At 46.6% G+C, this 23327-nt stretch overlaps 2 protein-coding genes across 2 annotated transcripts; both read right to left on the minus strand.

Moving 5' to 3' along the window:
* Positions 1-4491: 4491 nt before the first annotated feature.
* On the minus strand, positions 4492-5712 carry LOC127328572 (putative F-box protein At1g50870). The gene has a single exon (XM_051355165.1). The coding sequence runs from the start codon at positions 5710-5712 to the stop codon at positions 4492-4494; it is 1221 nt and encodes a 406-aa protein (XP_051211125.1).
* A 2070-nt stretch (positions 5713-7782) lies between these two features.
* Positions 7783-9348, minus strand: LOC127328573 (uncharacterized). Its single transcript, XM_071825340.1, has 6 exons — positions 9319-9348; positions 9031-9225; positions 8777-8950; positions 8315-8683; positions 8019-8234; positions 7783-7950 (listed from the first exon to the last, which is right to left on the minus strand). The coding sequence occupies exons 1-6, from the start codon at positions 9346-9348 to the stop codon at positions 7783-7785; spliced, it is 1152 nt and encodes a 383-aa protein (XP_071681441.1).
* Positions 9349-23327: the final 13979 nt, after the last annotated feature.

A 23327-nucleotide genomic window follows, 5' to 3' on the forward strand; every position in this document is an offset into this window, starting at 1 on the left:
GGTTCTGCTTTGAGCAAGGCGGTGGGAGCCTGCCTTGATCCATCCTCTCCGAACTTCTGTCTGGGTCTATCAGCAACTAGGCCGCCCGGTCAGGCCATGGGCGTGAACACCATTAGTGAGCAACCCGGGCTTGCCGTCACGAAACTATGTCATTGGCATACCCATTTAATATATCCCCAACAGTCTCATTGTCATATTCAGTGTTAATCCGTGATTAAGTTTGTTATACTGCACATTGCGAAAAGGCTACAATAGAGTGGTAGACTTTTGTCGCGAAAGGAAACTATCTATGATAATTACATTAATTCTTTAGTTGGCAATAGGATGTTTTCTTGGAATTCCCTTCCAGCCATTGGCTCTACAGGAGTTATATGTGTTGGGGTGGATTCTGATATCTTTGATGTTATTAGCTGGGAAGTTAGATGCTTTTCAGTTTCAGTTGTGCTTAAAATCAAAGCATCTGGTCTTATTTTTAGAGTTATTACTGTTTATGGTTCTTCTTATGAAGAGAAGAAATAGGCTTTTATTTCTGAGTTACATAGCCTCTATTTAGATTTTCAATGTCACTCTATTATTGGAGGTGACTTCAACATGGTTAGATTCCAGGGAGATATAAGTAGTGGAGTCATTGACCATAGATGGAGTGACAAGTTTAATGCTTGGGTGGAGATTTGGAGTCTCCTAGAAGTTAAATTAGGGAATAGAAAATTTACTTGGGCCAATAATCAGGAGAATCTGATCATGTCCAACATTGATAGAGTTTTTTGTAATGTTGAACTTGATCAAATTTTCCCTCTAGCTTCCATTAGAGCTCTTCCCAGAATGGGGAGTGATCACACACCAATTCTGTAGGAATCTGGTTGTGATATCATACCCTGAGCCCCCCTATATAGGTTTGAAAAATGGTGGCTCGTGAGGGAAGAGTTCAAAACCCTTTCTAGACATAATTGGGCACTCCCTATCAGGGGAGGTTCCCCAATTGATATCTCGCTGGAAAAAACTAGGAGATTTAGAAAATGGTCCAAAGGCTGGAGCAAAAATATAGAATCTGAGCTCATGAACTTAAAAAAGGACCTGATGGAAGAGTATGATTTCTTAGATATTAATTCTGAAACTGAGGAGTTTCTCCTGAAGAGCTCCTTAGGTTGAAAGGTATCTATGCTGAGATGCACAACCTCTGGTTAAAAGAAGAGGTTAAGGCTAAGCTAAGATCTAGAGATAGAGATATTAAAGGAGGTGATAGGAATACAGCTTATTTTCATTCTGTTGCTAACCAGAGGAGAAGGAAGATGCTAGTTCACTCCTTGGATGGGCCTGCTGGACCTATCACAGAGGAGGCATGCATGCTTGACCTAGCCACCTCTTTCTACAAGAACCTCTTTTAAAAAATGTGCACTATGGTTTTAAGTTAGCTGATGACTTTCCTCCCTTGAGGATTGTGTCACTGCAAACCAAAATAGAGGCCTGGAGGCCCCATTTACTGAGGAAAAGGTCAAGAAGGCAATTTTTGACTCCTACTCTGATGGGGCCCCTGGTCCAGATGGCTTGCCTTTTATTTTTTATCAACATTTCTGGGACATGTTGAAGGATGACCTCATGGCTATGTTCAAGGACTTCCATGAGGGTAATCTTGATCTTTTTAGGCTTAATTTTGCTATTTTAACCCTGATTCCAAAAGAGCCATATGTTAGTAGCATGAAGAAATTCAGACCTATTAGCCTTCTGAACTGTTGTTTTAATTTTTTTACTAAAGTACTGACTAATATGCTTGCTCTCATCATGGGCATCATCACCTCCATTAACCAGTCTGCCTTTATCAACGGTAGATTTATCCTGGAAAGTGTGGTGCCTGCCCATGAAGTTCTTCATTCAATAGTGCATGAAAAGAAAGAAGGCCTTATTCTTAAATTAGATTATGAGAAAGTTTTTGATAAAGTTGGCATTGCTTTTCTCTTGGATATTCTTCATAAGAGAGGTTTCCGCCCCAAAGTTTTAGCCTGGATTAAGGCAATTGCTACTCAAGGCTCTGTTGGAGTCAGACTAAATAATACTATTGGAATTTTTTGTGACTGGAAAAGGGCTAAGACAGGGAGATCCCCTCCCCCCTTCTGTTCAATTTATTGGTTGATGTTTTAACTAGAATGCTAATTAAAGCTTCCAATGCAAACAACATCAGAGGCCTTTGCTCTAACCTCTGCCATGGAGGTATCATTTATCTCCAGTATGCAGATGACACCATTCTCTTCTCTGAAAAAGATCCCATTTTAGCATCAAACCTTAAGGTGGTGCTCACTTGTTTTGAACAAGTGTCAGGGATTAGAATAAATTATGAGAAAAGTGAGCTTATACCTCTTTGTGTTAGGGATGAGGAGGTAAACTCCTATATTAACATCATTCGATGTGCTCCGGGCAAATTCCCCATCAAGTACCTAGGTATTCCCTTGCATTACAACAAGCTTAGAAGGGAAGACATCCAACCCCTCATAGATAAAATCCTAAAAGGGATTGCTGGTTGGAGAGGGAAATTACTCTCCTATGCTGCCAGACTAACCCTTATTAAAGCATGTCTGGCTAGCATACCTGCTTATCTTCTTTCTTTTTTCAAATTCCCCAAGTGGGGCCTAGACCTTATTAATACACAGATGGCCAAATGCTTGTGGAATGATTTTGAAGGACATAGAAAGCTCCATTTAGCTAATTGGAAGCTAGTATGCAAAAAGAAAGACTTTGGTGGGCTGGGGATCCCAGACTTAGCCAATGTAAATCTTTGCCTCCTGAGTTCGTGGATCAAAAGATATTCTTTGGGCAATGGAAAACTCTGGAAAACCCTAATTGATGCCAAATATGACACACACAACCCTAACATTTTCTGTAGTTCCACATTTAGAGTCTCCCAATTCTGGAAAGGGGTGCTGTGGGGTGCAGAAAGTGTCAAGTTTGGGTATAGGTGGAAAGTAGGGGATGGGACTAAGATTAGGTTTTGGAAAGATACCTGGTTTGGCACCTCCCCTCTAGCTGTCCAATTCTTTGACCTTTTTGTAGTTTGCAATGAACAAAACAAATCCATTGCCCAAATCTGGGATGGGTCTACCCTCATGCTTTATTTTAGAAGGAATTTCCCTCCTGCCCTCATGCAACAATGGCAGGAGCTTGAGGAAATTGTTTCTAGCATTACTCTTTCAGACTGTGACTCTTTAATTTGGAAATATGAATCATCTGATATATACTCAACTAGCTCTTTATATGCAATTATTAACTTTGAAGGTGTCATGCCCATATATATCCATGCTGTTTGGAATCTAATTGTGCCTCCCAGAGTTCATATTTTTCTTTGGCTTCTATCTCATAATAAACTTATGACTAGGAGATAATCTGCTAAAAAGAAAGATGAACAAACCTGTGTGTTGTATCTTCTGTTATGAAGATGAAAGCATTGATCACCTTTTCTTCAAATGCATAGTGGCAAAACAAATTTGGAAAATCATAGCCAGTTTTTTGAATATTCAAATTGGCCATGACTACATTTCTATTGCTAAATTCTGGGTGGCAATCAAAAAGCATCCAGTTTTAAACTCTGTTTGTGCTGCCACTCTTTGGTGTATTTGGAAATTTCGTAATGACATGATATTTAATGGGTAACCATGGCTTAATTTGCATCAGATTCTTCGAATGATTCTGCTTTCGATCGGCGATGGAAGATCATTTACAAGGATCCTATGCTTCCCGTCGTCGACCACTTCTGCGAGCATGTGCTGAAGGAATTGTCGACGAACTTCAGCATCACGGGTGGCTAGCTGAAGCTCGCCCCCGCCAAGGTTATGCACTTCCCCTCTATCGGCCAAGAAGAAGGCACTGCCTGTCACATGGACTACTCCTACTTCGACCCTGAAAGCGGCCTCGTGCATCTCCCCATGCGTTTACTGAAGCTTGCAGCTTGAACGTTTTTGTACCTCTCTCGGAGATGCCCTGGAACTTCTGAAAAAGTGCCCTTGGATAGTTTGTTGTTTACTTCTGTCTGCAAAAACCCTTTCCTCTGGTTGTGTTCCAGTTTGGTTTCTCCGTTTGCTATTCCAGTTTAGTTTCCTAGCTTCCTAGTTTGTAATAAGACTTGTTTGAACCTCGGGCCTTTTTGGTTTTGTTGATTTATCAATTGAACTGGGGAGGGGTCCTCTCTGTTGATCTAAAATTTTGTCGTGAAAAACAAATATGCTAGTTTTATATCCTATTTTCCTCGTTATACTGCTAGCTGATGTTCCAGTACCACTCCTAGCTAGGGTCTATAGCTTCATATCCTCCAAAACTCTGGCTGCCAGATTGTCCTCATTATACGTACTGCTGGCTGATGTTACTCCGAAGACCCTAGTGTTGTGTTGTTTCCATAGGTTCCAGCACAAGGTAATCACCAGTGTATCATATATAGCATCTGTGATTTCTCTTTTGGAATGCTGATCGAGTAGAAAGTCCACCAATGTTGCAGCCGGACGTACAAGGCTAATCAGTAATTGAAACGAGACTCTCGGTGTAAGGTATCACGTTGAAGAAGTAGACATCCTTCTCTGCAGACCCAAAGGAGCCTGTCCTACGGCGCTCGTATCTGAGTCTTTCCAGGTCGCATACGACGGTCAGTTCACTAGACTGCAGGTCGTAGCGGTAGAGTTTGCTGGATAGCCATATCATCATCGCGCCGCCGCTGTTTGGAAGAAGGCTGATCGGATGGCACAGGTATGTGACATATATCGTGTAACGTTGTTCCCATAGGGACCTCGGCCCGTCGTCTTCTACGAGCGCCCAGATGGTCAGAGGATGCACGTCAGGCTCCCCAAGACGACTGCCAGTCAGACATAACTCCCCGCCCATCACATCCAAGTTGAAGCAATCGTCATCTCCAGAGTCCAGTGAATCAGGCAAACGGGTAACGCTGAACGTCTCGTCTTCCAGGCCAAAGCGGAGAAGGCCATGTGGACGTGGCTTGAGATGCCTTCTGTCGATTATGATCCAATACAGACACCCCTTGACAGTTTGGGCGGTCACCCACGCCGCGACTGGGTATGGTTGATCAGAGGCGGTTTCCCTCCAACAAGGAGGAAGGCCGCCACCTCCGACGGTGCACACCTCCATCCCCATGCTGTGCACGCCTGTCTCGGCATCTCTAGAGCGGAAGAAGGACCGGACTACCTTGTACATGCCGGTGCGAGGATCACGACCGAACCCCACCGGGAGGCCGATGATGCCAGGCCTCTTGTTGCGGCTACTCTCCGGCAGCGTGAGAACATCCCTAGTGGCTGGGTTGAAGAGGTACACCTTGGTATCCGTGGGGAGAAGCACCAAGCCGTCGCAGTGGGCAAAGCAGCAGACTGAACGGAACTCGTCGTCGAAGTCCCTGCCATGGACGAGCCTCGCCTTGGAGGCACCTTGCCACCACTGGTAGAAGCGAATATTGTTGGAGAAATTCGTCGGCCAGTTCTCACCTTGGACATCACGATCAAGCGTATGCGGGGTGATGAGCAAAGATGGGTTCTGCTCCCATCTGGAGGCGGAGAACTGGAGGTGCGAGCGGATGAAGTAGGGGCCAGACATCGTTGTGCGCCAGGCCTTGCTGACGCACTTGAAGCGCCGGAGAGACTTCACCGGCAGTCGTATCAGGATCTCCAAGACAAGCTCCTCCGGCAGCTCCGTAGTTTGCGCCTTCTTCTGCTTCTTGGAAGTCTTCATGCCGTACATATGCAGATGAAAGAAGCAGAGACGACGATGTCACGAGAGCTTGCTAGTGTATATATGCACAGCAGACATGATGTGTCCGGAATGAACACAGTCTCCGTAACAGTCTCGGATTAGGGTTGTATACTCTCCTAAAATAGAACAATAACTTCCTGCAAATCGCTTTATTTTTGGACAAAGCTATGTGTAGCGCCCTGAAGATTTCCAATTCCAGCAGGTGGACAGGGCGACTGACTGATTCAGCATCCGACGGAACAGTGACGAAGCTAGAAAAAATCCTTCGATGGTGTCAGCCTTCTTTGCCATAGGGGTCACGCGTCCTCCTTTGCCCTTTACGTATATGGGTATACCAATCCATTACAGAAAGCTTAAAAACTCTGAATGAAATCCTGTTGAAAGTCGTTTCGAAGAAAAACTTGAATGTTGGGCTGGAAAGATGTTATCATATGCGGATCGCCTTGTATTGGTTAACTCTGTTCTCACTAGTTTACCAATTTTTCAGAAGAAGGTTTATGACAACTGTTAAAAAGAAAATATCTATCGCAAAAAACTTTGGCTGAAGTTGAAACTAGCTAAGCCAATAGATTCACCTTTCTCGAAGGGATTAACGAAAGTTAAAGGAAATTTTTTTAGTAGGGGGAGTTTTAAAATTGGATCGGGAGAAGGAGTTCGTTTCTAGGAAGATATTTGGCTAGGCGAGCAAACTCTTGCATCTCAATACCCACAGCTATATAACATAGTTCATCGTAAACATGATACTGTGGCAAGTGTTATGAGTTCGACTCCGATACACTACGGGAAAACAGGGCTTTGTCGTGCGCCCAAATCGCACGGCAAAGGCGATAATCGGCTCAGCAAAGCCTTTGCCGTGCGGCCGTGCACGGCAAAGTTTGCTCGGCAAAGATCCGGCCGGCAAAGCCATCTTTGCCGTGCGTCGCGCAAAAATCGCACGGCAAAGCCTTTGCCGAGCGACCTAGCTTTGCCGTGCGCTGCCCAGTCTTTGCCGTGCCACTTGCTTTGCCGTGTGCCACATGCTTTGCCGTGCGCCCCTCTTTGCCGTGCGCTTCCCCTCCAGCACGCACGGCAAAGAGCTGTTCTTTGCCGTGCGCTTCCCCTCAACACCGCACGACAAAGGACCCTACAGCACACCAGGTGGCAGCGCAGTGCACAGCTGGGCAGCCTTTGCCGTGCGCATGTGCACGGCAAAGACTTTGTCTTTGCCGTGTGCATGTGCACGGCAAAGGTGCTGAAAATATTCCAGCTTTTTGCTGTTTCCGTTTAATCCCTGCACATATAATTCACAAAATAGATATATATTTTCAGATACATATATAGCACAATATATAGACATTTGCACATCATCAACAACAAAGTTCAACCACTAATAGTCCAACAAAGTCCATATATAGAATGTTCCATACAATAGTCCAACAATAAAGTCCAACAACAAATTCATACATAGAATGTTCCAAGTCGCACAACAAAGTTCATACAAGCAACGTCAACCTTCGCCACTTCCTTGTCCTTCGCCACTTCCTTGTCCTTCGCCACCTCCTTGTCCTCCTACAAGTTCATACATGCATAAGTGGCATGGAATGGCTAAACTTGACATGTAAGAACTAGAATTGACATGGAAGAACTATAATTAACATGGAATGACTAAAATTGACATGTAAGAACTAGAATTGACATGGAAGAACTAGAATTGACATGAAATGGCTAAAATTGAACATAATCGCTAGAATTGACATGAAATGGCTAAAATTCAACATAATGGCTAAGAATGACATGGAATGACTAAAGTTGACATGTAAGAACTAGAATTGACATGGAAGAACTAGAATTGACATGGAATGACTAAAATTGACATGTAAGAACTAGAATTGACATGGAAGAACTAGAATTGACATGGAATGGCTAAAATTGAACATAGTCGCTAGAATTGACATGAAATAGCTAAAATTCAACATAATGGCTAAGAATGACATGGAATGGCTAAAATTAACATGGAATAGCTAAAATTGAACATAATGGCTAAAATTGACATGGTTGAATGGCTAAAGTTCACAAGTGACATGGTATGGAAGAATTAGAAGTGTAGGAGAACTCACCTAGAAACTGCTGCAGGCTCCGGATGATGCCCGTATTGTTGACGGTCAAGCCAGGTGTCAGCGGGCTCTGACTTGGCGCTTGCTGGAGGAGCGCCATCACAACCGGATCGGGCGTGGGGATCTGCAATATCCAAAGTTCGGTTAGACAACAAACAAGATTGAGACGGAGATATTAAGTTAACCACTTACAAAATGTGGGAACATAGGAGGACACGACGTGCTAGGACCACTACTCCCCGGTGGGGAAGTCAGCACGGCCTGGTTCATGAACATCTGCTGGAACATCTGCTGCTGTTGTTGCATCTGCTGCAACATCTGCTGCTGCATCTGCATGTTCTCCCTAAGCTGCTGCTGCATCTGCATCTGCTCCTCTTGGTGCCTCCGTTCCCTTTCTTCCATCTCCGCCTACGTTGTGTTGCCGCGATGTCAGTAACATTGCAATGGAAAACATGTAATGAAGCGTAGAGGATCGACGAAGAACTTACCCGTAACTTCTCCACAGCTAGGTCCGAAGCCCGTGGGCGGGTCTCTACCCGAGGCTGCTCGCTCATACGCCCACGACGGATCTGGCGTAGAGATGGAATGGTCTTTGGGTCGACTAACCCGTCAGCAATCCATAGGCGGCCACCCTTCTTGCCTTGTCCCGCAAGCACCGCAACCTCAACATCAAAGTCTTCGGTGGTTGGGTCGGCGTCTTCGCCGTGCTTGGCCTTGAACGACGAGCGGTACGCGCCACACTGGGCCTCCGCTAGCCCGTTGACCCACACGGACCCCGTTTCAGGATGCGGCTCCCTCCTGGTCTTGGACTTTTGGAAAAGGCCAAACAAGTTTGGTGTCACGCCTGTCTTCACTTCCTGCAAAAGAGTACATGCAAGTAAGTGAAGAGGGACACCCTTGCGGGGCTAACAATAACATGAAACGAAAGAATGAAGAAACCATTTGCTCACCTCTTGCTGCAAGGTAAGGGCCAAGTTCTTGCTGCCCAGGACATGTGATCCACCTCCCATCTCTAAACGCTTCAGCTTGCCCTCCTCGTGCTTCCGGGCGTACTCGGGGGATGTCCACCATATGACCATCGCAAGAAAGCACGCCTTGTCTTCCCCGACGTACTGAGGAGGGTTCTACATACACAAGATAGACCCATTATTAGAACATAAACTACATGAAAATGCGGAAATAAATAACACATCGATGCTAATACCTGCAGGTACTGCCACGGTGCCATGAGCGTATCCCGACAATCAGCCTTACTCATCCAAACTTTGCGCTCGGCGTGCCAGTCGCGGACGCACTGGACGCGTGCCTTGTAGTGCATGCCAGTCACCCTCACCCTGCACAACTCATGTAAGATAACGTCGCACGCAATTTCCTCGCCCTCAGCCCTCGTGAAGTATTTCTGCAACCATTCACATAGGTAAAACAAGAGGAATTAGAGCAACTATTGGTAGTCAAGAAGTGTTTGAATGCTAAGAAGCCAAAAGTCACGTACCCAGAAGTGGCGGACAACCCTCTCTTGCATGTTGGTGCACTTGCCGCTAGGATCTTCCGCGTAGCTGTAGTGCTTCCAAGTCCAAGCCACATCGCGGCCACCACTAGGGAGATTGACAATCCCAGGGAAATGCTTCCTAATTAGGCCTCCAAGGATGTTCGAGTACTCACATGTCGGCTTCCTCCTCGGGTCACCATACTTGAACATGCTGCACAACGAAATGCCAAAATCAGTATGCATGTGATAAAAATTTGTATAATGATAAAAATTTCAATAATGGAATGCCAAAATCAGCATGTACCTCTTTCCAGCGGGCACGAGAACAACATCGCGGAAGGCCCAAGTTTTTAGCTTGGGGAGTTTCGTAATCCCGCGCTTATACGGCTTCTTGTCCCGTGGTTCCAGCCTAGGATCGGCTGCAACGTACACCTCCTCCTCGGGCGGATACCAAACTAGGTCTGGGTTTAGCTCCTGCGGCAAACCCCCCAACCCCTCATCCTCCTCGAGGTCCTCCCCACCGTCCTCCTCGTCCTGCCCACCGTGCTCCTCACCGTCCTCCTCGTCCTCCCCACCCCAGTGCTCCTCGTCATCATCCTCGGCTGGGGGAGGACTAGGAGAAGGGGTACGAAGTCGCCGTGGCTGGGCATTCTTCCTCCGTGGTCGAGGGCTAGGAGGAGCGCTAGGAGGACGTGTCTGCGACGAACCACTCGAAAGTCCCACAAGCTCAGCCACGGCCTTGATCTTCTTTTTGATACCTCCCTTTCTTTTTCTTGGCGGCATGTTTCAATCACCTGCAAACACAATGAAAAGAGTGGTTTATTAGTATGCAATGTAAACAGATGAATATTAGTGAAATCAACAATAATGCAAATATATAAGTAGATGAATATTAGTAGATAGATCATAGTTTATTACAAATAGCACATAGTTCAGTACATAGATCATAGTTTATTACAAATAGCACATAGTTCAGTACATAGATCATAGTTTATTACAAATAACACATAGTTCAGTACATAGGATAGCCTCACAATTACAACTACATAGATCAGTAGCCTATGTCGACATCCGTAATCGGACCACATGTTTCATCATCATCAGGCTCAGCGAACCAATAATCATCGATGAAACCTGGAGGTGGTCCATTTGGATCTAGGTCAATGCCTGCTTTGAACGCCTCGAGCAAACTTAGGTCTTCTACGGCACACACATCCTCAGCTTCATATTCTTCATTGTCTTCCTCCATAACCGCATCTTCTTCTTGCTCATCGTCTACGACCATGTTATCAACAACGGCCGACAAGTCGATAGTGAAATGACCGGGGAGCCCTTCTTCTTGATAAAAATCAACAGTCCTTGTTGAGGGGTCTACGCGGCGGTAATCGTCCTTGTTTGGCGGGGGTGGCCTAATGCGTGAAGGAACCGTCATCACAACATCCCATCCATGTAGACGTTTGGTCGGGTTTCGACACGCGTACGGGAGATAGAATACTTGGAAGGCTTGGGTGGCCAAAATGTACACGTCCTTTCCCTTATAAACAGAGCTTCTTTCAACTTCGACCAATCCAATTTCAGGATCCCGTCTCACGCGACGTGGGTCGAACCAATGGCATTTGAATACGACGGGATTTAGCCCTTTGTCAAACCCGTAATTCAGCTCGTATATACCCTCGACTCTTCCATAGTAATGGAGTCCATCATCACCTTGACATACCACCCCGCTATTTATTGTCTTCTTGTTTGGACGGCTTGTTGTGTATTGATGGGTCTGGAAGCGATACCCGTTCACATCATAAGAATTGAACGAGTCGACGGAATGGTTGAAGCCCCTAGCAATTTTTCGTAGCAAGGGATTCATGTCTTTGTCAGTTCTTGCCTACAAGATTAGGACGACAAGTTTAGAACAAGAAATGACCGAGAAATGTCGACAGTGTACAAACAAATTTGGATAGGATAGTACCAAACCACAGAACCAGCTACTGAAACCGTGACCACCGCCCTTATCGAAAATATCCTTGGATTCTTCCGAGGTAGGATCCCTGTGGGTATACCTCCAATATTTAGTCGTGAATTGTCTACAACAGTGAACGGAGGAAGAGTTAGCCACGAACATACGATGAATGTTTGCGAATAACTAAATGGTTAGCACTTACTTGATGTACGGCTTCACTTCCACCATGGTGTTCAAGACATATGAGTGGATCAACTCCCGCTCATGTAAATTCGTTGTGTACGGCTTCGAGCCACTTGACTTGCCGCCAAGCCCTATGAAGATGCTAAGCTTGGGTACATCTTCATTGTTGGCGGCATTGTAACGGAGGACCGGGTTGTGCTTTGTGGGAATGTTGGGATCATAGTGCTTAGTGGTGAAGTTTGCCACCTCCACGTTCAGGACTGCCTCGGCTATGGATGCTTCGATCTTGCATTTATTGCCAGTCATCTGACGAAGCTTTTGTGTTTCTCTCTCGGGACCAAACTGCCAACGGCCCCAATTCGGCCCCCCCTTTAAGCATTCCTTCGCGAGGTGCAGGATCATATGTTGCATCGGATTAAAGAACGCTGGAGGAAAGATCTTCTCTAGATCACAAAGCAACATGGGTGCCTGTTCATCCAGCTTCTCAATCACTTTAGTGTCTAACTCCCTAGCACAAATCCGGCGGAAGAAAAAACTCAACCTCGCTAGCACTCGCCAAGTCTTCTCAGGGACATAGCCTCGAATCATCACCGGCATTATCCGCTCAAGCCACACGTGGTAGTCATGACTCTTCAGTCCTTGTACTCGCAACGTTTCAATGTTCAGACCCCTCATCCAATTGGCTGCGAACCCATCAGGGAAAAACAAGGAGTCCTTCATCCATTGGAAGACCTCCCTTTTTTGGGCCTTTACGAGGCGAACGGAGCGTGTGGCTTAGTCCAAGTTTTTTGGCACCTTGAGGTGGCTTCATGTTCAACTACGGCCTATCGCACAACTTTTTCTTGGTCAATTCGAGCCTTTATGTTATCCTTCGTCTTCTCAGTGTCCACTATGGTGCTCCAAATGGCTTCACTGATATTCTTCTCGGTGTGCATTACATCAATGTTATGCGGGAGCTCCAGAAACTCAAAGTAAGGAAGCTTCCAGAAGCACGGCTTGTGGGTCCATTGGTGTGTCTCCCCATATCCCAAGAAACCATTCCCATCAGGGTTAGGCTGGAGAGCGTCTAACTCGGCCTTGGTTTCCTGTCCTGTCTTCAGAATTGGCTTCGGTGCATGGACAACACGGCCTTTTTTGAAACTCTTTACATCACTCCTGTATTCATGACTCTGCTCAAGGAACTGTCGAGCTTCATCAAAGCAGGAATACTTGCCACCCTTGTTTAGCCAGAAGAAAGTCACGGCTTGCCTGCACTCCGGACAAGGCCACTTCCCATGTGTACACCACCCGCAGAACAAAGCACGTGCTGGCAAGTCATGCAGAGACGTGTGGTACCAGACATACATATCGAAGTGTTCCTTCTTTGCCGCGTCATAAGTTCGGATCCCGCGATCTTCCCAGCCAAGAAGCAAGTCATCAATCAGTGGTTCCAGATACACGTTCATGTTCTTACCCGGTATTTCGGTCCTGGGATTATCATCGACACAAACATGTACTCTGATCTCGTGGCACGCCGGGGGTAGGTTCAGGGGAATAACAAACACTGGCCAACAACTGTATACCGCAGCCGACATACCATATGGATTGAACCCATCGGTTGATATCGCAATTGCTACGCTCCTCGGGTCACCGGCTTTCAGGGGATATTTCTTGACAAAGTTCTTCCATGCAGTACCATCCGACGGATGTATCATCTTGCCACTGTCTGGTCTGATCCCTTCTACAGCCCACCTCATCTGCTGGGCAGTATCCTCGGTCATGAAGAGCCGCTGGATCCTCGGTAGGACTGGAAGATAGCGGAGGATATTCTTGGCAACCGTGGTCTGCCTCTTCTGACCATCACCATTGGTGTCAACCTCAAAGTACCTAGAGCTTTTGCAATGGATGCAATAGTTTGTGTTAGCATGCTCCTCTCTGTATAGCATGCATCCCTTTGGACAAGCGTGTATGTGCTGAGATGACATCTTGAGGTCACTGAGCAATTTTTTCGAATAGTAGAAGTTTTGCGGCAAGAGGTGCCCTTTCGGCAGAATGCTGCCAACGAGAACCAGAAGTTCATCGAACCCATCTCTGCACAGGTTCCTGTGGCACTTAAAGGCCAAAAGGCGAGCGATGGCATCTAGTTGGGTAACATCTGTATTTACGTGTAGGGGTTTCTGCGAAGCAAACAAAGCCTCGTAATACTTCTTTGTGTTTTCCTCCGGCTCCTCACTTGTCTCCGCATCCCTAGATGTCTCCGCCTCTACATGAGGGCTTTCAGGCACATTACCATTAGCCAAGTTTTCTAGGCACCTATCAAACCCAGTATCATATTCTCTCGTAGGCTGAATCTGCCGCACCTCCTTCCTAGCACGTTTCTTCGCCTTTTCTCCATGAAAAGTCCAAATCTTGTAGGACGGTTTGAACCCAGACTTGATCAGGTGAAGACTCATAGTTTCCTTGTCCTGTGTTTTTTGGTTGTTGCACTTACTACAAGGGCAAAAAAATGTCATGGGTCTGCTAGGGATGTCAAACGCCCTGTCCACGAACTGCTTGGTCTTTTCTCCCCATTCCTCAGTATATTTCCACGGACCAATTCTGCCATCGTACATCCAGTCACGATTATCCATCCTCTAACCAGCACCAAAACAGACAAACTTAGAATTTATATCAAACATGATCCGCATTTTAATTTTTCCTTTTTTACGCATGCATCAACCTGAATCTCTACTAGGTGGGCTCCTAGCAGCCGCCGGATCCGTAGATTGAGTACGTTCTCCCTGCTCTACCCTGATCCGAGACAGAATTTCGGCAGCACCTCCCCGCTGCTCTCCCGATACACGTCTCGCCAAAAAGCCGAGAGGGGTGTGCATCCGGAGAACAACGGGGAGGCGCTGCCGAAATCCTGACTCGGATCGGGGTAGAGCAGGGAGAACGTACCTGACATAGGCATCCCAAATGGGCCTGCCGAAGATAGTACCCGGGGTTTACTGGAGGCGCACTACCCGAAGAATAAGAAGATTCGGGAGCCCGAGATATATTAAGGAAAGTTAAGAGTTGTAATAGGAAGTGTTATTTGTAATCTGGCGGGATGAGTTAGAAACCGTCCCGGACTCTGTAACTTGTATAGCACGAATCCCTCGGCTCCACCTCCTATATAAAGGGGGAGTCGAGGGACGAAGAAGGAATCGAATCATTGCCTACAAACCCTAGTTTTCATAATCGTCGAGTACTTTTCGGCTGAAACCTTCGAGATCTACTTGCCCTCTACTTCCAACTAAACCCTAGCCTACAATCCATAGGCATTGACAAGTTGATACCTTGTCAATTGGCGCCGTCTGTGGGAACTAGAGGCGTAAGGATCTGATCTCGATGGCACGTTCAAGATCTTCGACATCGTCAACCGCAAGCAACACAATGGATCGAGGTAAACAGATCGCTGCTGGTCTTGTCGATTTTGTTCCTCACCCACCCTCCCGTTTGGATGCATATGCGTATCTGGCGGAGCCCATGGAGATGACGTTCGGAAGGTTTCACTTTCGCGTCGAGAAGGAAGGATCGTATCGTGTCGAGATTCCGATTTCGTCGGGATCGTCGGCGGTCGATTCCGATTTTTCAAGCTATGCATCGTCAACCGAGTCAGGAGAAGAAGAAACCTCGGCGACACGCTACGTCAGCACCAGAGCAAGAGAGAAACTCACCAAGATCTTCAGCGACATGTCGTTTGAGTCATCTGCGGACTCATATATAAGCGATGGCTCAAGCGATGTCGACAGTTACGACTTCATCGACAAATCTATCACAGTGGGCAAGGTCCTCATCAATCTCAACGATGATGTCACCAAACCCAACATAGATCTGAGTACAAAGTATCATCAGATTTACGCCATTGAAGATCAAGAGGAAACATCTGAGGCTTTCGACAGTTTGGGAAATCCATACGTCGATCCCTCCAATCTGCGCCAAGGCCTGGGCAACAAATACGTCGGGCCAGAGCCGCGAGATAGAGTTCAACTTTCACAAGCAGCGTGGGACAGAGCCGCGAGAGCTATGAACGGCACAGAACCAATGGCTACCACAGCCACACCTGAGGAATTGCAAGCATATCAATATAGGCTCGCAAGAGCTGCCAGAGAATTGGAAAAACAGACAGCTGAGTTGAACAGGAGAAAGGAGGCAGCTTCTGCATCCAGCAGGAGAAGGGCAGATCTAAGTCGACAATCTAGAACTACGGGTGATAGCCACAGGGAGGCGCGAAACAGAGCAAGATCAAGGCTGCAACACATACCCGAAGCAGAAAGAGAGCACTTGGTCCAAAATCTCGACATGTCCTTTATGTCGATAGATACAAGAGGAAACATCATCCCTAAGACACCAGAGGCTGGGTATATGGCGACACATGCTTTTATCCTTGCATCTAAACCACCTCCAGGTGATCCAAGGGAAACACTGTACAATATGGCGGTAGCAGGAGTTGGAGCCATGGGGACAGCGTTTGTATCAACGCCTCCCGAAGGAGCGGCACGGCAAAATAGTCCACGACCTGCAGCAGCAACAGCGGCCTTTGAAGGACCAAGTGGAGCAAGAGACACAGCAGCACAAGCAAGGGTCGACAGAGCGCGGCAAAGCAGAAGGGATCATCGGCAATCTCCAGAACTTAACGATGAGGATATGTGCGGCTTACCATGCTTCACGAGGAGAGTCCGAAAAACTCGAGTCCCCTCAGGATTCAAGTTACCCGATAATTTCAAGAAGTTCGACGGCCTCCAAGATCCAGAGGATTGGCTAGTCGACTACCTGGAGACGGTGAAGCTGACAGGAGGAACCAGGGCAACAGCTATGCAAAGCATCCAGGTGCATTTGAGTGGAGCCGCACGATCTTGGATAAAGAAACTCACTCCAGGATCCATCGACAGCTGGGAAAGTTTCGAGGACGTGTTCGTCAAGAACTTCAGATCCACGTGCAAAAAACCCGCGTCGTTAGAAGAGTTGAGAGCATGTCGACAAAAGCCAGATGAGCCAATGAGAAAGTACATCCAAAGGTGGAATATCATCAAAAACTCGGCAGAAAATATATCTGATGAGAGAGCAATAGATGCGTTTGTCGCAGGAGTCAGGCGTGGAGATTTTGTCGAGGACTTGGGAAGGACCAATCCAAAGATAGTATCCGCGTTAATGGAGATAGCAAATAAATGGGCAGATGGAGAAGACGCTGTCCACAATAAACGGCACAGGTCGCCAGAGGAAGACCGTGGTCGAAACTATCAACCGAGGCGAAGATTTCCTCGGCAGTACCAGAACTATGACGCTCCAGGACAAATTTCGGCAGGTTTTCGGACAAATACAGGAGGAAGCAACAGAGATGATTACCAGAGAAGCAATGAACAGCGAGGTGATAACAGGGATGATTCACGCAACATGCAAAATAGCGGACCTAGATTCCCAAGGCCTTTCATATCCCCTGAAGAGATGATGAATGGACCGTGCCAGATGCACTTTTTTCTCGACAGCAACGGTAAAAGACAGTCAGGGCACTTGCAGAAAGACTGTCGAAATTTTCAGGCAATGTTGCGGTATGCAGAGAACGCTAACGCGCGGGCAGCACAGAGAAATCCTCGAGAACCCAGAAGCGAGATTCACTTGCCGCCTCCTCCCGCGATTACAGAGGACAATCGGCATCAGCTCAGAATAGCGGCAGCACCTCCACCACCACCTTACGTTGATCCTAACTCCAACGGAGCAGTGTCGATGATTCAGAAAGGAAGGCCGTCCAATAGAGCTCAGAAAGTAATCTCACGACAGGTGTTTATGGCAGAGAAAATGCCTCCACCAACAGTTGAGTACCTTAATTGGTCAGGACAAGATATCGGCTTCACAATAGCAGATCATCCGCAGCAAGTTCCTCGACCAGGGCAGTCAGCACTTATTCTGCCAGCAGTTATCGCGGGATTTGATGTCTCTCGAGTGTTCATAGACGGCGGCAGCAGCTTAAACCTTATGTATGCAGATACATTGAGGAAGATGAACATATCCCTAGCAAACTTAAAACCAACAGACACAAGGTTCCACGGCATCACACCGGAGAAACCAAGTTACCCATTGGGGAAGATCAATCTCGACGTTTAGTTTGGGACCCGAGAAAATTATAGAATCGAGAGGCTCGAATTTGAAGTCGTGGATTTTCCGTCGCAATACCACGCTCTGTTGGGACGACCAGCATATGCTAGATTTATGGCGGTGCCACACTATACATACCTGTTGTGGAGGATGCCTGGACCAAAGGGACCAATCACAGTCAAAGGAAGCTTTGCCTTAGCCGATAAGTGCGACAAGGATTTTCACCGGCTGTCAGAAACTTTCGGGATGCAGGCTGAGTACTTGGCGTCAAAAAGCATGACTGATTATGACGTACTGCCAGACGTTGGAAGGCCAAACAAAGAATCAACTTTCAGTACCGAGAAAAATTCAAAAGAGGTGCAGATTCACCCGACAGACCCGAAAAAGACGACATCTATCGCAAACGACATGGATATCGCATAGGAAAGCGCGCTCGTCGAGTTCCTCCGTGAGCACTGGAAAATCTTCGCATGGTGTCCAGCTGACATGCCAGGAGTACCCAGGGAACTTGCCGAGCACCACCTAAACTTGGATCCAGTAGCGAGACCAATCAAACAACCTTTGCGGCGTTTTTCGGAACCAAACCGCAAAGCGATGCTGTCAGAAATCAATCGACTACGAGAAGCTGGTTTTATCAAAGAGATATTTACAGAAGCCACATGGGTAGCAAATCCTGTGCTGGTGCCGAAGAAAAACACTAAGGTCCTTCGCATGTGCGTCGACTTTACGTGTCTCAATAAACATTGTCCAAAGGATCACTTTCCCCTCCCGAGGATCGATCAAATTATCGACTCCACGGCTGGATGTGAACGTCTTTCCTTCCTGGATGCATATTCTGGTTATAACCAGATCAGATTGAAAGAAGAAGATGAAGTAAAGACCGCGTTTATTACACCTTACGGCGTGTTTTGCTACAGAACAATGCCCTTCGGTCTAAAAAATGCGGGAGCAACATATCAGAGAATGATGCAGAAGTGTTTGGCGACACAGATCGGAAAAAACGTGCAAGTATACATCGACGATGTCGTCATAACGTCAAAAAAGGGGACAACACTGATCGAGGATCTCAAAGAAACTTTTGACAACCTCGACAAATTTTGCCTGAAGCTGAACCCGACGAAGTGTTCTTTTGGCGTCCCAGCAGGAGAACTTCTGGGGTTTTTAGTCTCAGCAAGAGGGATTGAAGCAAATCCCGACAAAATACAAGCTATCGTAACAATGAGGAAGCCAACAAAGTTGAAAGAAATACAACTGCTAACGGGGCGAGTCGCAGCTTTAAGCAGATTCGTCGCTAGGCTGGGAGAAAAAGCGTTACCATTCTACGCTCTGATAAAGCAAGGAGATAAATTCTAGTGGAATGAAGAAGCCGACAGAGCTTTCGAGGATTTGAAGCGCACAATCTCGACACCACCAATTTTGGTGGCGCCAAAAGAAAGGGAACCCCTCCTGCTGTATATCGCAGCCACGCCCCAAGTGGTGAGCACGGTGCTAGTTGTCGAAAGAGAAGAAGAAGGAAAACTCCACGGCGTGCAAAGGCTAGTATACTTCGTTAGCGAAGTTTTATCGCCCTCAAAACAAAGGTACCCTCAGTACCAAAAGATAGCATATGGAGTGTTCACAACAGCACGAAAATTGCGCCACTATTTTTCGGCACACCCGATCATAGTGGTCAATGAAGCTCCCTTGTCAAATATATTGAACAATCCAGAAGCTACGGGTCGTGTCTCCCTTTGGGGAATAGAACTTTCCCCTCGGGACATCACATATGAAAAAAGAAAAGCAATCAAGTCGCAAATACTGCCGGACTTCATCGCAGAGTGGATGGAGTTACAAAACACAGGACCTCCAGACTTGTCGAGAACCTGGACCATGAACTTTGACGGGTCCAAAAGACTAGAAGGAGCTGGCGCAGGAGTAGTACTCATATCACCTGAAGGCGACAAGTTGAAGTACATCCTTCGGATGACGTTCCCTAACGCATCTAACAATGAAGCAGAATATGAGGCTCTCATACACGGGATGAAGATGGCAAAAGCCTGCGGTGCAACTCGACTAAAAATCTTTGGCGACTCACAGTTGGTGGCTCAGCAAGTCATGAACCAATGTGACGCAGTCAATGATAGCATGATGGCATACAAGGAGGTGTACAACGAGCTCGAGAAGTTGTTCGATGGATGCGAAGTAAATCATATTAGTAGATTGAGCAACGACGAAGCCGACGTTCTTGCAAACATCGGGTCGCAATGCCTTGCAGTCCCGCCAGGTGTATTCTGGGAAGAGATAACAGAGAGATCGACCAAGTCGACAAAATCAAAAAAGAAGGAGAAGAAACCCTCGGGGGCTACCAAGGAAAAGCAAGAGGAAGAAGAAGAGGATCAGGACCTGGTCATGGTGATACAGATACCGTGGATGCAGCCGTACGTATCATACATCCTCAAGAAAGAAATACCCGACGATCCAGTTGAGGCAAGGCGAGTAATTCGACGCTCCAAAGCTTTCACGGTGGTCAAAGGAGAATTGTATAAGCGAAGTATTTCAGGCGTCTTGCAAAGGTGTGTCACACCCGAAGAAGGAAGAATAATTCTAAAGGATGTACACGAAGGAATATGTGGCCACCACGCAAGTAGTCGAGCTATTGCAGCCAAGGTCTTTCGGGCAGGATTCTACTGGTTGACAGCAATCGAGGACGCCAAGGACATAGTAAGAACTTGCGACGCGTGTCAAAGGTTTGCCGCAAAACCTCACTCTCCAGCAGCAGAGCTAGCACCAATACCATTGTCTTGGCCCTTTGCTCAATGGGGACTTGATATGGTGGGCAAGTTACACAAATCCTGGCCAGGAGGAAAGGAGTACATGCTAGTAGCTGTCGACAAATTTACAAAGTGGATAGAAGCGAAGCCGATAAATTCACCAGATGGAGCATCCGCAGTAAAATTCATAAAAGGCCTCGTCTTCAGATTTGGAGTGCCCCACAGCATCGTCACAGACAACGGCAGTAACTTCACATCCCGCGAATTCAAAGATTATTGCGAAGAGGTGGGTATCAAGTTGCACTTTGCGTCAGTTGCACATCCTCAAACCAATGGGCAAGTCGAGAAAGCCAATGGCATCATCTGCAATGGCATCAAGAAACGCTTGTTAGGACCACTGGAAAAAGCTCGACATACCTGGCCAGAAGAATTACCAAGTGTGTTGTGGAGCATCCGAACAACACCAAACACAGCAACACAGGAAACTCCGTTTTTCTTGGTTCATGGAGCAGAAGCAGTATTACCAATCGAGATAGAGCACAACTCTCCATGCGTCGTCGAATACGACGAAGAAGTGTCGAGAAAAGCGCTAGAAGATGATGTCGACGCACTTGATGAAGCTCGAGATGAAGTACTGTCTCGGGTAACCAAATACCAACAGGACTTGAAGAATTACCACAGTCGACGTTTGCGGCCAAGATCTTTCCAGGTGGGAGACCTAGTTCTTCGGCTCACGCAAAAAAGTCATGAAAAACTCGAGTCACCGTGGCTTGGCCCTTACATTGTCACGGAAGTAATCGGAGGAGGAGCATACAGGATAAAGGACAAGAAGACAGGGGTGGAGGAGCCAAACCCCTGGAACGTGGCGCAACTCAGGCGGTTCTATGCCTAGAGTCGAAATATAGTCCTTGTAAAACTTCAATGTACTGAAACGCCCGCGAGTTTTCAGACGCACTCTTTTCCTTTTTCGGGGCACCGAGTGGGGCCGGGAAAGGTTTTTAATGAGGCGGGCTCGCGGTGCTGCAATATAATAAAGATAGTGTCAATATACCTTTCTCTTTATCGACATGTTCAAAGTCTTCGCTCCGACGAATTTCAATATAGTTCATCGAAAAGCCTTGCCTTGGTATTAAAATACCTCGTGAGTCAATAAAAATACAAAATAGTACTCAACAAAGAAGCTCGGGGGCTCATACTCGTATAAATGCCTTGGTTCAAAACCTCGCAATATATAAATACAGTAAAGAGTCATCGAAATACTCGGGGGCTAGACAAACATACAAAGAAGAATTATCTACAGGAGAAAAATAACTAGTCTCGATTCAGTATGTCATCAAGGGTAACTCTGTTTTCTTCAGGAGCAGCTCCAAGAAAATCAGCATAGTGACCATCGGCAAAAAAGTCGGCATCCATCCGAAGAAGGTGTTCAATCATTTCTTCGGCTATAGGCGAAACCTTCATGTTAATTCGGTCAATACCAACTCTTCGACGTTTTACCTTCTGATGAACTTTCGCGACAACTTGGGTAAGGTCAAGATTTGAGTGGTAGATCTGGAGCATGATAAGAGCAAATCTAGCGCCAGCTACCAATTGAGCTCTGACAAAATCATGGATACTGCGAGCATCTTTGAATCTTTCCATCAATCCAGGAAGAGTTTTTGGTTGGACGTTCCGAGGAAACATGGAGTTGTAAACCATGGACAAGGTCTTGGTACAGAAGTCAAGAAAATCGCGGGTTTGAGAGGTGCGATCCTGAAATCTGACAATTTGGCGGGTCCTCTCTGGGGTAGCCCAAAACAAAGAACCATGGTCCAGGGAAAGGTTAACAAGGAGGTTCGTCCTAGCATTTACCCTCTCTTCCTCGGCAGCAGCATCAGTAAAGGAACCTATCAAAACAACGAAGTGGAAACCTTTAAGAGACATAGCATGAAGATGCAAGATATCGGAGGATGAAACAAGCATACCCGACATATCTGCACTGGCTTCATTCATTAATTCGAGCATGAAATTTTCTCGAGTAGTCGCCTTTTCAGCCTCAGAAGCAGCAATTTCCTTAGCAGCCACGGCCTCGCGAGCTTGCTGAAGAGCAACCTTTTCGGCTTCAGATGACTTACGAGATTGCTCCATCATCACAAGTGTTTGCTTCTTCGCATACTGAAGTTGCTGTCGAAGTTCATCCAGTTCTTGCGACAAGGTATCGTCGACAGGTGCAGTATCAGCAAAAGCTCTCCTCGCGCGAGAAGAAGAAGGCGAAACATTGGAAGGAGCGGAAGATGGAGTATAGTTATCAAACATCAACTAAAATTTAAACAAGACAACATCAAACAACAAGCAAAGATAGAGTTTTCATTAATCTCTTGGAATAATTACAAGGGCATTACAGTGGAGCTAAGGAAGTACGTGTCGCCAAATGACTACTTTGGCGACAAGAGCAAAAGAAACAGAAAGAAAAACAGAGGCATGCAACTAGACCTCCGGCCTTGACGAGCTAGGAGTCGACGCTGGTTTAATCCCGAGATAGGCCAAGATCTTCTTTGTGTTGGGCTTGGCTGCCTTAATCAGCGACTTCCACCTTGATTGCTCTATCTGCTCGGTGTCGCCAACTTTCATCCAGTCAATAGTCTGTTGACTGTCAGCAACCAAAGCGACAGTGTTTTCAACGGCAACCTTCATATTTTCTTGGCGCATCTTCAGTCCAAGGTCTTCCGGTGAATTGAACATCTTGGCAAGGTTAAGGAAAGTCGCAGGCTCCTCTTTCTTCGGGAAGAAGTAGGGGAACAATGCCGACAATACCGCATTAGCATTTGACACGCCTTCACGAATTTCGGACCCATGAAGCTCCAGATAAGAAAGTGCGTCAAGGAGAGGGTCATCAACAGGATTCGTCAGATCAAAATCCTGGTTTGTTTGGGCTGTCAAGGAAACAAAGCATTAGTCAAGCAACAAGAAACAATGATTCTCATAAAAATAGAAGGGGTCAGCAATATTACTGAAAGTGCGGCGACTTTGGGTTTTCAGGCGCTTGAGGA

The sequence above is a fragment of the Lolium perenne genome, chromosome 2, assembly GCF_019359855.2.
Source record: "Lolium perenne isolate Kyuss_39 chromosome 2, Kyuss_2.0, whole genome shotgun sequence".
Taxonomy (NCBI): domain Eukaryota; kingdom Viridiplantae; phylum Streptophyta; class Magnoliopsida; order Poales; family Poaceae; genus Lolium; species Lolium perenne.